At 51.5% G+C, this 14468-nt stretch overlaps 1 protein-coding gene across 1 annotated transcript in view; it reads right to left on the reverse strand.

Annotated features, from left to right (window-relative positions):
• NLRC3 (NLR family, CARD domain containing 3) overlaps nucleotides 1–11840 on the reverse strand; it is a 30427-nt gene extending 18587 nt beyond the window's left edge. The window contains exons 1-7 of the mRNA XM_015413560.1: nucleotides 10099–11840; nucleotides 9145–9231; nucleotides 7114–7197; nucleotides 6832–6915; nucleotides 5611–5694; nucleotides 3355–3438; nucleotides 2039–2122 (exon numbers count right to left, since the gene is read on the reverse strand). Of these exons, the coding sequence (XP_015269046.1) occupies nucleotides 2039–2122; nucleotides 3355–3438; nucleotides 5611–5694; nucleotides 6832–6915; nucleotides 7114–7197; nucleotides 9145–9231; nucleotides 10099–11837 (2246 nt within the window). The 5' untranslated portion in view covers nucleotides 11838–11840. The remainder of the gene's footprint in view (nucleotides 1–2038; nucleotides 2123–3354; nucleotides 3439–5610; nucleotides 5695–6831; nucleotides 6916–7113; nucleotides 7198–9144; nucleotides 9232–10098) is intronic.
• Nucleotides 11841–14468: the final 2628 nt, after the last annotated feature.

Genomic DNA, 14468 nt, shown 5'->3' on the forward strand with positions numbered 1-14468 from the left:
GCCTTCTGACACACTTCCGGTGATGTCAGGGGGTGTGGCCTATGCAAATACGTTATGCTAATGAGTTGTGCTAATGAGCTCCTGCACCTCTTTTTCTACGAAATGACCCCTGAACATGATTCCCACACCCCCAGTCACTTCATTTGGGAGGCTTCAAGAGGGAACTGGATAAACATCTGGAGCAGAGGTCCATCAGTGGCTATTAGCCACAAGGTATAGATAGGAACTCTCGGTCTGGGGCAAGGGATGCTCTGTCTTCTCGGTGCTTGGGGGTGGGGGCAACAGTGGGAGGGCTCCTAGTGTCCTGGCCCCGCTGCTGGACCTCCTGATGGGACCTGGTATTTTTGGCCCCTGTGTGACACAAAGTGTTGGATTGGACGGGCCATTGGCCTGATCCAGCATCGGCTTCTCTTATGGGTGTGGCATGAGGAGAGGCACATATTTGTGTGTGGTCACACTGGCAGCTTGGCGCAATATGGTGCCGCCTCTAATTGTACCAGTTCAAAGTGTTGCGGGGACAGAGAGAGAAACAGAGAGAGAGACAGAGAGAGATTCACTCAGCATCCCATTGATTCCAGAGCCTGGGTGCCACCTCCAAGAAGACCCTGTCCTTGATAACCTGGCCTTCAGTGAAGAGAAGGCTAAGAGTGGACCCAGCTGTTTAAAAGCAGCCAAGAGAGACTGATTACCCCAAGGCCATCCAGCAATCCTCACGGTTCAGCGAGGAATTCAACCAGGGTCTCCCCAGTCCGAGTCTGATACCCTAATCACTAAACCACACACACTGGCTCCTGATGATTCTCTTTTTTCCCCTCATAGTTTTGGCATCATTTTATTACGGATGTTTATCTGTTACGACATACGGGAGTTTATCTTTTAAATGGCTTCTAGGGTTCCATTGAAACCGTAAAGCAGGAAGAATAAACACTGACGCTATCGGGATGATTTATTCGCTCTCCTGAACCATTCTGTATTCTGTCCCAAAGGGCTGTGCTGGCCGAAGCGATGGAAAACCCTCTCCAGAATATAGATCAAGACGGCTAGCTGTGTTAGTCTGAACTAGGGTGATGGAGAAGACTCTTGAGAGTCCCTTGGACTGCAAGGAGATCAAATCAGTCAATCCTAAAAGAAATCAACCCTGACTGTTCCCTGGAAGGCCAGAGACTGAAGCTGAAGCTCAAATACTTTGGCCACCCAATGAGAAGGGAGCCCTCACTGGAGAAGAAGACCCTGACGCTGGGAAAGATGGAAGGTCAAAGAAGACGGGGACGGCAAAGGATGAGATGGTCAGACAGTGTCATGGATGCAACAAACATGAAATTGAGCCAACTTCAGAGGATGGCGGAAGACAGGAGGGCCTGGCGTGATCTGGTCCATGGGGTCGCAAAGAGTCGGACTCGACTGTGCGACTGAACAACAAAAAAGCAGTAGAAAAGAACAAGAGCCCAGCAGCACCTTAAGGACTAACAAAATTGGCAGCAGGGGATGAGCTTTTGTGAGTCACTGCTCACTTCTTCAGAGACAGCTAGAATGGGAGTCCATCTCTCCCTATATCTTGGAAAGTGGAGTGATTTCAGATACCGAATGACAACAGCAGGCAAATAACAATAGCAAGTGAATGAGGACAATAGCAGGTGTAATCGGATTAGGTGCCATACACAGAGGCATTGAGAAATCAGCATTGGTAATGAGACAGGAAACCTGGGTCTCGATTCAGTCCAGGAGGATGCATTGTCTTGAGCTTCATTATCAGTTGCAGTTCAGCAGACTCTCTAATCTCCCTCTGAAATTTGTTTGTAAGAGAACCGCTGCTCTTAGGTCAGCAACTGAATGCCCTGGAAGGTTAAAATGTTCCCCCACTGGTTTTTGAATGTTGTGGCTTCTAAGTTCAGACTTATGTCCATTTATTCTTTGTTAGACATTTAAGTCTTTAAGATGCTACTGGACATTTGCTCTTTTCTACCTCTCAGGAATTCCTTCCCAGGGAAGAAAAAAAGCAACACAGGCCCACAAAACTATGAGATGGAAGGTGACTTACTCCAGAGTCAAAAGGGTATGATTCACCTTCAGTCCTTCTGCCAGGGCCGCTGCACCCGCGTCTCCAACACAGTTACCAGAGAGTCTGAGAAGGGGATAAAAAGAGCAATTAATGCATGCCAAATAAGCGTTGTTTTAGCATCTGAACCCAATCCAGGATCGGAGGACTTAATTTCATCTCTACAGATGGCTGCTGTGAATATTCTCCACCTTTGATCCTCTTTTGTGAGATGGGAGCCACACAGATCTGCATCACGGGGTTGCCGCGGGGAGCTCGAGGTTAAGGGAAGGTTATGGGCCCCCGAGAACAGAGAGCCATAAATATACAAAATCAAAATGACCCTAATAGGGGAACGCAGCTGCAGTTTGTAGCAGGGCTGTAGTACCGGGGAAAGTTTTGTTTGTTTCAACTCTCCCCATTTCCCTGATTGTCCCATTCTGGGGGTTCCTATTAGCTTTGGTGGCAGGGTAGAAAAAAAGGATGTCTCGCTCTCTACCGGGCAAACAGCTACCCAGGAAGGAAAGCCGTTGCAATAAGGTTTCCCTTGCTCAAAATCTGACTCTAGGGATGCGGTGCTCATCTCCATTTCCAAGCCGAAGAGCCAGCGCTGTCCGAAGACGTTTCCGTGGTCATGTGGCTGGCATGACTAAACGCCGAGGTGCACGGAACGCTGTTCCCTTCCCACCGAAGCTGTACCTATTTATCTACTTGCGATTTCTTACTTTCGAACTGCTAGGTTGGCAGGAGCTGGGGCCAGAGACGGGAGCTCACTCCATCTTCCGGTCTGCAGCTCAGCACCTTAACCTCTGTACAAACAGCTTTGCTGACTTTAGCACTAGACACAATGCGCTCTTCCAAAAAAACAAGTGTGTGTCCCTATGGCTTTGTGGGTTTTTCCCCCTTTTCTGTGCGTGTTTTGCTCCCTCTAGTGGTCCAACTTGATATTACGTTGCTTTATGGCCGGCATATCTCCCTGCAGGTTTTTAAGGCTGGACATAAAGCAATGTAATATCGGACGGACCACTAGAGGCAGCAAAGCAGATGTGGAAAAGAAGCCCCGAAGCAACAAGGACACACAAACGAAGAAAATGTGACACGGGTGTCATTCTCTGCTGGTGGATGGATAGTTTGCTGGTGAAATGGGAGGGAGGGGGGATGTGGTGGGGCAATTTCCACTAATCGCCCACTCTCACAGCAGACCACCATATTGTGCCCAGGGGTGGGTTGGGGAAAGAGCCAGGAAAACCCATTTCCGCAGTCCCCTCTCTGCTCACGGTCCTTGTGGAATGCAAGCTGGCCTCTCAGCCTTCCCTTACATTAGCTCCTTCAGGCCCCAATTCTTCTTCAGCGCCTCTGCGAGTTTCTTGGAGCCTTGGGGCCCAACGCCGTTCTTCTGGAGGCTACAAAAGGAGAGGAGGCCACACGTTAAGCACGGCGCTCAGCACCAGGCCACAGATCAGCACCTGCTCTAGGTGAAGGGAAAGAAAGAGGGTGGAATAACTACCGCTGGACAGGTAGTCCACATGGTCAGTCTTGGTTTCCTCCTGAAACAACAACCCCTTTTAAAAGGTGATTCATGTGTGGCCACCCAATGAGAAGGGAGCACTCCCTGGAGAAGAAGACCCTGATGCTGGGAAAGATTGAAGGTCAGAGAAGACGGGGACGGCAAAGGACGAGATGGTTAGACAGTGTCACAGATGCAACAAACATGAAATTGAGCAAACTTCAGAGGACGGCGGAAGACAGGAGGGCCTGGCGGGAGCTGGTCCATGGGGTCGCGAAGAGTCGGACTCGACTGTGCGACTGAACAGCAACAAAAAATCACATTTTTCTCCCGCCCTTTCCTCCCGAGTAGTTCAGGGCGGCGTGCAAGATTCTCCCTCCAGAATGATCGTACGGCATGGCATAGAGAACAGCAAAGAGAGACTAAGAGGGTTTTTCTTTTCGGCTAGGCTGAACGCTTTCCCCTATGCTGCAAGAAATCCCTGCAAGGAGAAAACTAGCATATCCAGAATTCGGCTAAAGTAGAACTTCTGACTCTAATGCATTCGGTTTAGCGTCGGGGTGTGTGTGTGTGTGCCCCCCCCATCATTTGCAGTCTGAAACACACGGCCCCCTTTGCCACCAGAAATGCTTCTTGAAGGTAACGGCCCCACCCAGCTAACTCCTCCACAACCTTTCAAATTCTGCACCTGGGTGCCCCCTAAGATGTTGTTTCACGGTCCATGACGTGGTGACGTAACTAGATCGTACGGCAAAAAAGAATTAAGACAAATCAGGAAAGCGGGGTGAGGGTGGGGGGCAGTGTTCCCTCTAAGCTGAGTCCGTGTGAGCTAGCTCACAGTTTTTTTAGCCTCCGGCTCACACATTTTTGTCTCAGCTCAGGAAGGATGGCTCCAGAGCAAACTAATTTATGCAGCAGCCAAATCTCATGTGAATTCTCTTCCCAATTATTGGCTACTTCCTGCAAAGAATGGTGGGGAAACCATATGGAAAATATAGTGAAGGCTTCAAACCACCAGCTATTACTTGGTAACTGCAATCACTGGGAGAATAATATGATTGTCCGAATCTACCCTTTTTAAAATTGTTACATTTTAATTTGTATTATGTATGTTTTATCATGTATTTATGTTATTGGAAGTCGCCCTGAGCCTGCTTGCGGGGAGGGGGGGGTAGAAATCAGACAATTAATAAATAAGTAAAGTGTACAAACACTGGAATCCTAAAACATCAGCCAAAAAAAAAAGGCATTGGCAGCCAGTGAAGACAACCTGCAGAATCAAGAGGTGACTTTCGGTGTCTGTAGGCAGACGGCTGAATGGTGAAGGGAACGCCCCTGCCAACTAAGGTGGCCAACTTCCAGGAGGCAGCTGGAGACCTCCCGGGACTACAACTGATCCCCAGGAGACAGAGATCACTTTGGAAGTCGCTCCACCCCCAAAATCTCCAGGTATTTCCTACCCCAGAGCTGACAACCAGTGTTCCCTCTAAGCTGAGCTAGTGTGAGCGAGCTCACAGTTTATTAGCCTCCAGCTCACAGTTTTTTGTCTGAGCTCGGGAAGGACAGCTCCGGAGCAGACTAATTCATGCAGCACCCCAATCGCTCGTTCACAACTTTAATGCCGGTAGCTCACAAAGTAGTATTTTTGCTCACAAGATTCCACAGCTTAGAGGGAGCATTGCTGACAACCCTACTGCAAACGACTGTGATGTCTGCTCAAAGTGCAGGGTTGGCTCTTTTTCGTACCATGTTGAGAACGTCGACATCTGTAGACCTCCTACGTACCCACCCCCGCAGCCCGAGCGGAAAAAAGAAATTGGAGAAAAGGTAGGCTGTGGTTCGTTGCCCGGCACTTTCTGCCCAGTTAGGCAATCAAGCATCATAAGAATTCAATTACGGAACCTGCCGATTGTGTCTGCTGGGATTTGCAGAGCCCTGGAATGGGAGCCCAGCTCCCCCGAGTGGCCTTTGCAGCCAGCCGCGTGGACCGGAATGGCAGCAGCCCAGAAAGAAAGGGAACAGGTGGGTAAAGGATGCGAGTGGAGCAGAACACAGGAAGGCACTCAACTGCAAAGTCCTCAGCGTGTGGTTGCTGACGAGGGCCTCGGCCAGGGATTTCGTCCCGTCTTCCTTGATCACGTTGTTCTGGAGGCTGTAAGAAGACCGCTCGCTTCATACAAGGGTCGTGCAATCGGCAGTTTACGGCTACAGAGAGGCAAAGCCTTGCCACTGATTAGGGCTGCTCGAAATATGCTTGTTCACCCAGCCAACGTCTGCACCGTTTGGACACACCATTCTGCCTCCCTGCCGCTCCCCCTGCTTGCTGCTGCTTCCTGGCACCATTTTTATCACCTTCTTCGCCCCCACTGGAGCAGGGGTCATTTCCTGCAGGAAATGAGGGCTGCTGGGAACAGGGGGCCGGGCTTGTTGCATGTGCCCCACCCCCTGGGCTCTTTACTGCCGGAGCGCCGCTCCTGTGCGCTCCCGCAGGAAGTGACCCCTGGGGCTGCCACCGGGAAATCTCCCACCATTACAGTTGATCTAGCCACCTGGATAAAATAGCTGCTTTGGCGGGTGGACTCAATGGCATTATACCCTGCTGAGGTCTCTCCCCTCCCCTCCCCAAACCCCGCCCTTCCGAAGCTCCACCCCAAAATCTCCAGGTATTCCTTACCTGGAGCTGGCAACCCAATGCTTGAACATTCTACCATATCCAAATTTGCATTCTCTGTTGGGTCAATCTATCCATCCGTCTTCACTTAAGCCTCACTGGGATCCCGTAAGGCAGTATAGAGTGGGAGGAGAATGGTTAGCCCAAGACAGGGCTTTTTTTGTAGAAAAAGCCCAGCAGGAACTCATTAGCATATTAGGCCACGCCCCTGACAGCACAACTCATTTGCATATTAGGCCACACCCCCATGTTACCGGAAGTGTGGTCATCCAGCCACGCCCACCTTTTGCTTCTTATTCTCTTTACCTTGTTTGTTGTCAAAACCCAGGGCTTTTTGCATGTTAGGCCACACACCCCTAATTGTAGCCAATCCGAATGAGTTTCTGCTGTTGGGTGTGGCCTATTATGCTAATGGGTTCATGCTGGGCGTGGCCAACTTGGGAGCCAGCCGGAACTCCGTTCCTGTGCGTTCCTGCCCAAAAATAGCCCAGGCCCGAGATCAGCCAGCAAGGTCCACGGCAGCGTTGGGATTTGAACCCGAGTCTCCAGGGTTCGATTCACCACTACTGTCCGACACTGGCTCTCAGAAAGCACAGCATGAAAGCGAGGACCACTTACTTTAGAGAAAGCAAACACTGGTTGATTTTCAAGGAATCCGCAAGCGCCTTTGCTCCGTGGGGTCCGATGGAATTGCTCCGAAGACTAGACAGTGAGAAAGGAAGGAGGAGGAGAAAGGCTGGCACTGACATTATCTAATAGCCTGGAAGAGTTTTAGACATCGGAATGGCCGGGATCAGCCCGTGGGCTGCCGCCTGCCGCTACCCTCTTCCATATCGTAGGGACAATCCCGACACTATCAGAAGGTGGCTGGCGAAACATGGGGACGGATCATGAACTTACTCCAGTGCCAGGAGACTCCGGTTGACCATCAGGGACCTAGCCAGCGCTTTGGTGCCTTTGTTGCTGATCTGGTTTTCTGCCAAGCTGGTGAAGAGATGCACAGGGACAGAGGTTCAATAACCAAAGGAACAAAACCATGCACTTTCCTAATCTAGAGTGGGGTGCGTTCAAATGGGCTCCACACCCAATTGGGGGGGAGGTAATAGTGGTGGTTAGGGCACATTGCAGGGGACGCTCTAGCATTTGAGGGAAAACTCTATGGTTACCATAGAGGTTTTTTCCCCCTCAAATGCTAGAGCGTCCCACTTGGAACGTGCCCTGCGTGATGATATCACCTCCAGGTGACGTCGTCGGGCTGGGCACGTCGGTGCGGATGGGGCCGCTGGGGGCGGGGCTCCTCCCACCGGCCACCTGAGCATTGGCAGATTGGGGGCCCCAAAAGCGGGGAAAAACCCACCCACATCGGGGGGGATGGCAGCCCTATCCCAGGTCCTAGTTCAGCCCTCTGGGTCACATTAGGACTCTGTAAATCTCCAGCGCTCCATCTCCCGCAACGGAAATGATACCTAGAAAGGTCTTGTGGCTCTTTAAAAGTGGACAGATCTATGATGGCATATAGAACTTACAGAGTAAGGCTTTATGCCATGATAAATCCGTCTGTACTCGGGATGCCTCAAAGACTTCTGTTCTTGGTTTTTTATTTTGTTTGTCTGCTGCAACAGACAACAAACAACTTGGGGGGGGGGCGAAGAAGAAGAGGAGATTGGATTTGTACCCCGCCCTTCATTACTCAAAGGTGTCTCAGAGCAGCTTACAGTCTCCTTTCCCTTCCTCTCCCCACAACAGACACCCTGGGAGGTAGGTGGGGCTGAGAGAGCTCTTTCGAGAACTGCCATTGAGAGAACTTGTGACTGACCCAAGGTCACACCAGCATCCCTAACAAGGGATACTCCAAAATTCAGCTCATTCTGTCACTTTGATCTAGATGAAGAAGAGACTGGATTCATACCCCGCCCTTCACTACCCAAAGGTGACTCAGAGCGGCTTACAAACTCCTTCCCCTCCCCACAACAGACACCCTGTGGCTGTGAGGCAGGTGGGGCTGAGAGAGCTCTGACAGAAACTCCTCTTTTTCAAGAACAGCTCTGCCAGAACTACGGCTTGCCCAAGGTCATCCAGCCAGGTGCAAATGGAGGAGGAGTGGGGAATCAAACCTGGTCCTCCCAGATTAGAGTCCGCGCACTTAACGACGACACCACACTGGCAAGGGGGAGAAAACGGGGTTAAAAACTCAGGCCCAGGAAGTGATGCTGATTTTCTTCATGTGCCACCTGTGGTATAGTTATCGTATATATCGCAGGGCTTTTTTTCTGGGGGAACTCACTGAGACGGAGTTCCCGGAAACTCTCCGACAAAATTCTTTTTAAAATGTTTAAAAGTTCATGAGTTTTCAGGACACGGATTGAAAACTTCATTTCCCTCTTGAAGGTTCTGGCACCTCTTTTTCAACAGAAGAAGAAGAAGGAAGAAGAAGAAGGAAGAAGGAAGAAGGAAGAAGGAAGAAGGAAGAAGGAAGAAGGAAGAAGGAAGAAGAAGAAGAAGAAGAAGAAGAAGAAGAAGAAGAAGAAGAAGAAGAAGAAGAAGAAGAAGAAGAAGAAGTGTCCTATATATATGTAATGGAACAGTCTGCTCTCCCCCTCTGATATCTGTGTGATTTAGTTTGGTCCTATGGGGTGGAGCGCCTGTTTCAGTTTCCAGCTTTGTATGTCAGCAGTAGTTGGTTGTCGGAGTTGTTCCCTTGCAAACAAACAGGTGATGTTTTGAGCCAGCTTGTCTCTGCTGAGTGGGCCTGAGGAGGGGTACCCTGAGTGAGAACGGTTACACCACCGATGCAACGCCTCCTACTTAGGTTACTTCAAGCAGTCACTCAGGTGGCTCGGCCAGAGAACCAGTGGCAGACTAAGCGAACTGAGCATGATTGGACTGCGTGTGGGATATTCAGGAGGTCGACCTGGAGATCACCCATATCACCTGATCTTCTGGATGTGGCAGTCCTTTCCGCTCAGCACGCTGCCCAGGAGATCCATGGCGCTGTCTTTAAACCGGTTGTTGTCCAACCTGAGACGAAGAGAGAAGGTAGCGCGAGATGGAAGGGTTTAGGTCCAACGCTCCCTCTCAGCGGTGGAGTCTTGTGAACAAAATTCCTACTTTGTGAGCTACTGGCATTGAAGTTGCGAGCGAGCCATTTGGCTGCTGCATAAATCAGTTCGCTCTGGAGCCCCATCCTTCCTGAGCGAAGACAAAAGTGTGGGAGCCGGAGGCTAAAAAAACTGTGAGCTGGCTCACACTGACTCAGCTTAGAGGGAACACTGGTTAGGTTTCCCTCCTAGCTTTTCCATAAGCGCAAGGAGGCAGGAGAAGGCGGTCCATCAGTTCAATGGATCTCAGCTAGCAGGGCTGGAAAGATCTATGGAGAGCTTGGGCATCCATTGACTTTTAACTGGAGATGCCGGGGACTGAACTGGGGACATTCTGCATGCCAAGCAGAGGCTCTGCCACTGAGCCACAGCCCCTCTTGACAGCTCTCTGGGGTCTCAGGCAGAGGTGTTTCACATCACCTCCTGCCTGGTCCTTTTAACTGGAGATGCCGGGGATTGAACTGGGGACCTTCTGCATGCCAAGTAGAGGCTCTGCCACTGAGCCACAGCCCCTCTTTACAGCTCTCCAGGGTCTCAGGCGGAGGTCTTTCCCATCACTTACTGCCTGGTCCTTTTAACTGGAGATGCCAGGGATTGAACCTGGGACCTTCTGCAGGCAACACAGCGGCTCTTCCATCGAGCCACGGCTCCTACCCTGAAAAGAGACTTGGGGGGAGGGAATAGTCTGGTGAGACCTACCTGAGATTCCTGCACGGCTCTTCCACTGAGCCACAGCTCCTACCCTGAAAACAGACTTGGGGGGAGAGAATCGTCTGGTGAGACCTACCTGAGATTCCTGCAGTAAAGGAGCTGCGACAGAAGGCTCTGCAAGGCGTGGTAACTGAGGCAGCTGGACAGATTGGCCTCTTCACTGCAGACCTCCGACGTCTGCAGGAGGTAAGCCAAGGCAGACAAATTGGCCGGCGTCAGCTTCCCAGCCAGGCTGTCAGTCTTCAGAGCTTCCTCTAGGTGGGTGGCGATCTCCACCCGCTGGATCTCGTGCAAGCACCGCACGAGGTTCACGGTCCTGCAGGAGACCGCCTGGTCCACGGCCAGGAGGCCCTGAAGCACGCCGACCACCTGGCTCCGGTAGCCGTGATGCTCGTCCCTTGCCAGGAGCCAATCGGAGAGGGCCTTGTTCACCTGCGGAGACAGGAGGCCGGCGAGGAAGCGCACGAAGATGTCTAGGTGCCCGTCCTCGGACTGCAGCGACCTCTGGAGGGCGTTCTTGACGTGGTTGAGGAAGCCCAGCTTGGGCCAGGACATGCCACTCTCGACGAAGAGATCGAAGAGGGCCCGTTTGGCCGAGGCGTAGTAATAGGTGGCCGCCAGGAACTCCTGGAACGTCAGATGGGGGAAATAATAGACAGGGGACGAGGGCGCCTCTTCCTTGAGGAGCAGCCTGTTGCACAAGCCGAGGTGGAGGGAGGAAAGGTCGACGCCGTACGCTTTCATGTCCTGTTCGTAGAAGACGTGCTTCCTCTTGATCAGACTGTAAAACGCCAGCCTGCCCAGGCAGTTCATCATCTTCTTGCTGTTATTGTTCGCGGCCTGTTCTATCCTGGGGGTCTCCTTCTGCTTGGCCTGCCCGTCACCGCACAGCACCATTTTGAAGTAATAGGAATAGATTTCGGACAAAGTCTTCGGAAGGGCCGCTGCGTCCAGTGAGCGGTCGGCGCTCTTCAGAACGTAGCCCACGGCAGAGCCGCAGATGCGGCAGAAAGACGGCACGGTGCAGAGGGTGTGCAAAGACCGGTTGGCTCTGAGATGGTCCCTCACGCCGTCGGAGAGGTCCTGGCTCCCAACAAACAGCTGGTCCAAGAAGCCTCTGATCTCCGCATCTCCGAACCCTTGGATCTCAGTCATCCGGTCCACCAGTCCGCCCGGGATCTGGCCCGCTGCCGTAGGCCGAGAGGTGATCCACACGCAAACCTCCCGTAGGAGGTGGCCTCGGATGATGTTGGTGATCAGGTAGTCCACTTGGATCTCCTTCTGGAGGTCCGTGCAAACGACGGTGTCCGAAAAATCCAAGGGTGTCTTAAATTCGTCCAGGCCGTCCAAAATCAGAAGGGTCCTGGACGTGCCCACCGAGAGAAAGCTCGATTCGGTCAAGTGAGGGGAGGCCAGTCGGATCAGCCTCTCCCCCGAGAGCTTGTCGTAGGTGTTCAGCTCTCGGAAGGTCAGAGGCAGCACAAATTCAAATTCCTTCCCGGTCTCCCCCTTGGCCCAAGTATGGACAAACAGCCTGACCAACGTGCTCTTGCCGAGGCCGGCCCCTCCGACGGTCACCAAGATGCGTGGGGGGATGCTGAATTTGGACAGCGGCAGGAACAGTTTCTCCAGCGGGATCTTCCTCGCGGAGTGGCTCATGCCTCTGGTGACCTCGACCTGTACGAAATCATGTTGCTTCTGCTGCAGATCGGTCAGCCCTTCCACCAGGAGGAGGTTGCTCAGTCTCTCCAGGGGACCGAGATCTGTGCTGGCGCCGCACCAGTTCTGAAGAGTCTCCATGTGCTTCGGTACCATTGGCTCTGCGGAGAGAGAAGTCAAGAGAAGAACAGAGGGAAAGACCTTGAGGAATGTCACATGACCCTTTTTAACCCGTTTTGAAGCCGTTTTTGAGCCGTCGTGGAGTAAACCGGTATAGGGCTGCCATTTCACACATGGCTTTCCCCTTCCGGTAAAGAGCTGGATCTGAAGCGGTTTGCCATTTCAGACGGCACCGCTTTTTCCCCACCGTTTTTCGCCCGCACAGGCGATCTCTGGCTTTTTTTTTTGAATGTTTGCTTTATAGCGCTATAACGCTATAGCACTATAACAAAACACTCCAGGCATTCCAATGGGCTTGATATACTGCTGTTCCGTTATAGCACTAACTGGTATAGGGCTGCCATTTCACACATGGCTTTCCCCCTCCTGTAAAGAGCTGGATCTGAAGCGGTTTGCCATTTCAGACGGCACCACTTTTCCCCCGCCGTTTTCCGCCCACGCAGGCGATCGCTGGCTTTTTAAAAAATGTTCGCTTTATGGCACTATAGCACTATAACAAAACACTCCAGGCACTCCAATGGGGTTGATATACTGCTGTTCCGTTATAGCACTATAACGCTATAAAGCAAACATTTTTTAAAAGCCAGAGATCGCCCACGCAGGCGAAAAACGGCGGGAAAAAGCGCATCGGAACCGGGAGAGGAAACTGAAGACTACTTGGAAGCGGTTGACAGGTAAAATGCTTCAGCCCCGTTTCCTAAACGGGACAGAAGCGTTTGTGTCTGAAATTACAAATATATTCCGGTAGGGAGCCGGTTCTAAAACGGTTCTGTCCGAAATGACAGACCAGAAACCGTTTGGGAACCGTTCCTCTTCCGGATTATATTGTCTGTCTGAAATTCCTCCTTGTGTAGAAGTGCCGGATATGGGATTCCCCTTCCCTGCCCGACCCACCCCACTTTGGCCTGAATTGGAGAGGTTTCCCAGAATTCCAAAAGAGGATCATTCAATGCTGCCCTTGGTGGAAAACGAAGGACCATTTCACAGTCTGCGTATGTAATCAGGAAGGGCTCCAGGGTTGTTTATAAGGAGTGAGCTGAATCGATGACATCACTTACACAGGGACGAAGCCCCAGAGTATTTAAGTGGAAACAGTCTTGGCCTACAGAACACAGCTCTGCTGGGAAAAGGTGCCATCGAATCTGCACACGATATAAGAATGGGAAACTGCAAACACTGTCGATGAGAGGATTCATATTCAAGTATTATTTTCCCAAATTCACAGCACTGGTTAGAGGCAATGACTGGGGTGGGGGGTTGACAGATCTTAGGGTTGCCAGCTCCAGGTCTGGGGATTTGGGGGGTGGAGCCTGAGGAAGGAGGGGTTTGAGGAAGGGGGATGAGGGGCTTCAGTGGGGCTATAACGCCATAGACGCCGCCTTCCAAAGCGGCCATTTTCTCCAGGGGACCTGACCTCTGTTGCCTGGAACCATTTGTAACAGCGGGAGATCTCCAGTCATTCCCTGGAGGCTGGCAACCCTACATCCAGTTTCTTTTCCAGTGGAAACTACCCGTCTACTTACCACCCATTAAAGGTTTGCTGGGACCATCAGCTGGAGTTCCTTATTGGCCGCAGGCGGTGGACGAAGGTCTTATCCTTCGATCTCCCATGCATGGGTGTCCTTCAGTTCACACAGTCCTGTCTGGTTACATGGTGGGTGTTCCCAGATTAGTCTTTGTTCGTGGCTCTGATGGAAAGGAAGGAAGCTTCAAAAGAGGGGCAGAGCACAGGGAGGGACAGAGAGCACTCGCCGACTTCAACCATCAACTGTGTATCATCTGGTTCCAGCTCCAAGAACTCCTTCCTTAATACTCTCCCTAACCTTTGCCTCAGCCTCCTTCCTTCCCTCCATCCCTCCATCCCTCCCTCCCTCGCTCCATCCCTCCTTCCTTCCTTCCCTCCCTCCTTCCCTCCATCCTTCCTTCCCTCCTTCCCTCCCTCCTTCCTTCCCTCCTTCCCTCCCTCCTTCCTTCCCTCCTTCCTTCCCTCCTTCCTTCCTTCCCTCCATCCTTCCTTCCCTCCCTCCTTCCCTCCATCCCTCCTTCCCTCCATCCCTCCTTCCTTCCCTCCCTTCTTCCCTCCTTCCTTCCTTCCCTCCTTCCTTCCTTCCCTCCATCCTTCCTTCCCTCCCTCCTTCCCTCCATCCCTCCTTCCTTCCCTCCTTCCTTCCTTCCCTCCCTCCCTCCTTCCTTCCCTCCCTCCATTCTTCCTTCCTCCTTCCCTGCCTCCTTTCAGCTTCTCTAAACGTGAAGTCTGCACCAAGCGGGTTGCTCAAAACCAGCTCACGTATGTTAATGCAATCTTAGGATGCATTCACAGAAACATTGTGTCCAGATCACGGGAGGTGGTAATAATAATAATAATAACAACAACAACAACAACAACAACAACAACAACAACAACAACAACAACAACAACAACAACAACAACAACAACAACAACAACAACAACAACGATGACAACGACAACTACAATAATAATAATATCATCATCATCATCATCATCTTTCAATTTATTAATCGCTCAATCCTGCAGAGCTGCTGGCTCTGAGCGATTTACAGTTACTCAAATACACATGGGACTAACAATGATTCAAAGGGGTAAGG

The sequence above is a fragment of the Gekko japonicus genome, unplaced genomic scaffold, assembly GCF_001447785.1.
Source record: "Gekko japonicus isolate JY-2015 unplaced genomic scaffold, Gekko_japonicus_V1.1 scaffold1098, whole genome shotgun sequence".
Lineage (NCBI taxonomy): Eukaryota > Metazoa > Chordata > Lepidosauria > Squamata > Gekkonidae > Gekko > Gekko japonicus.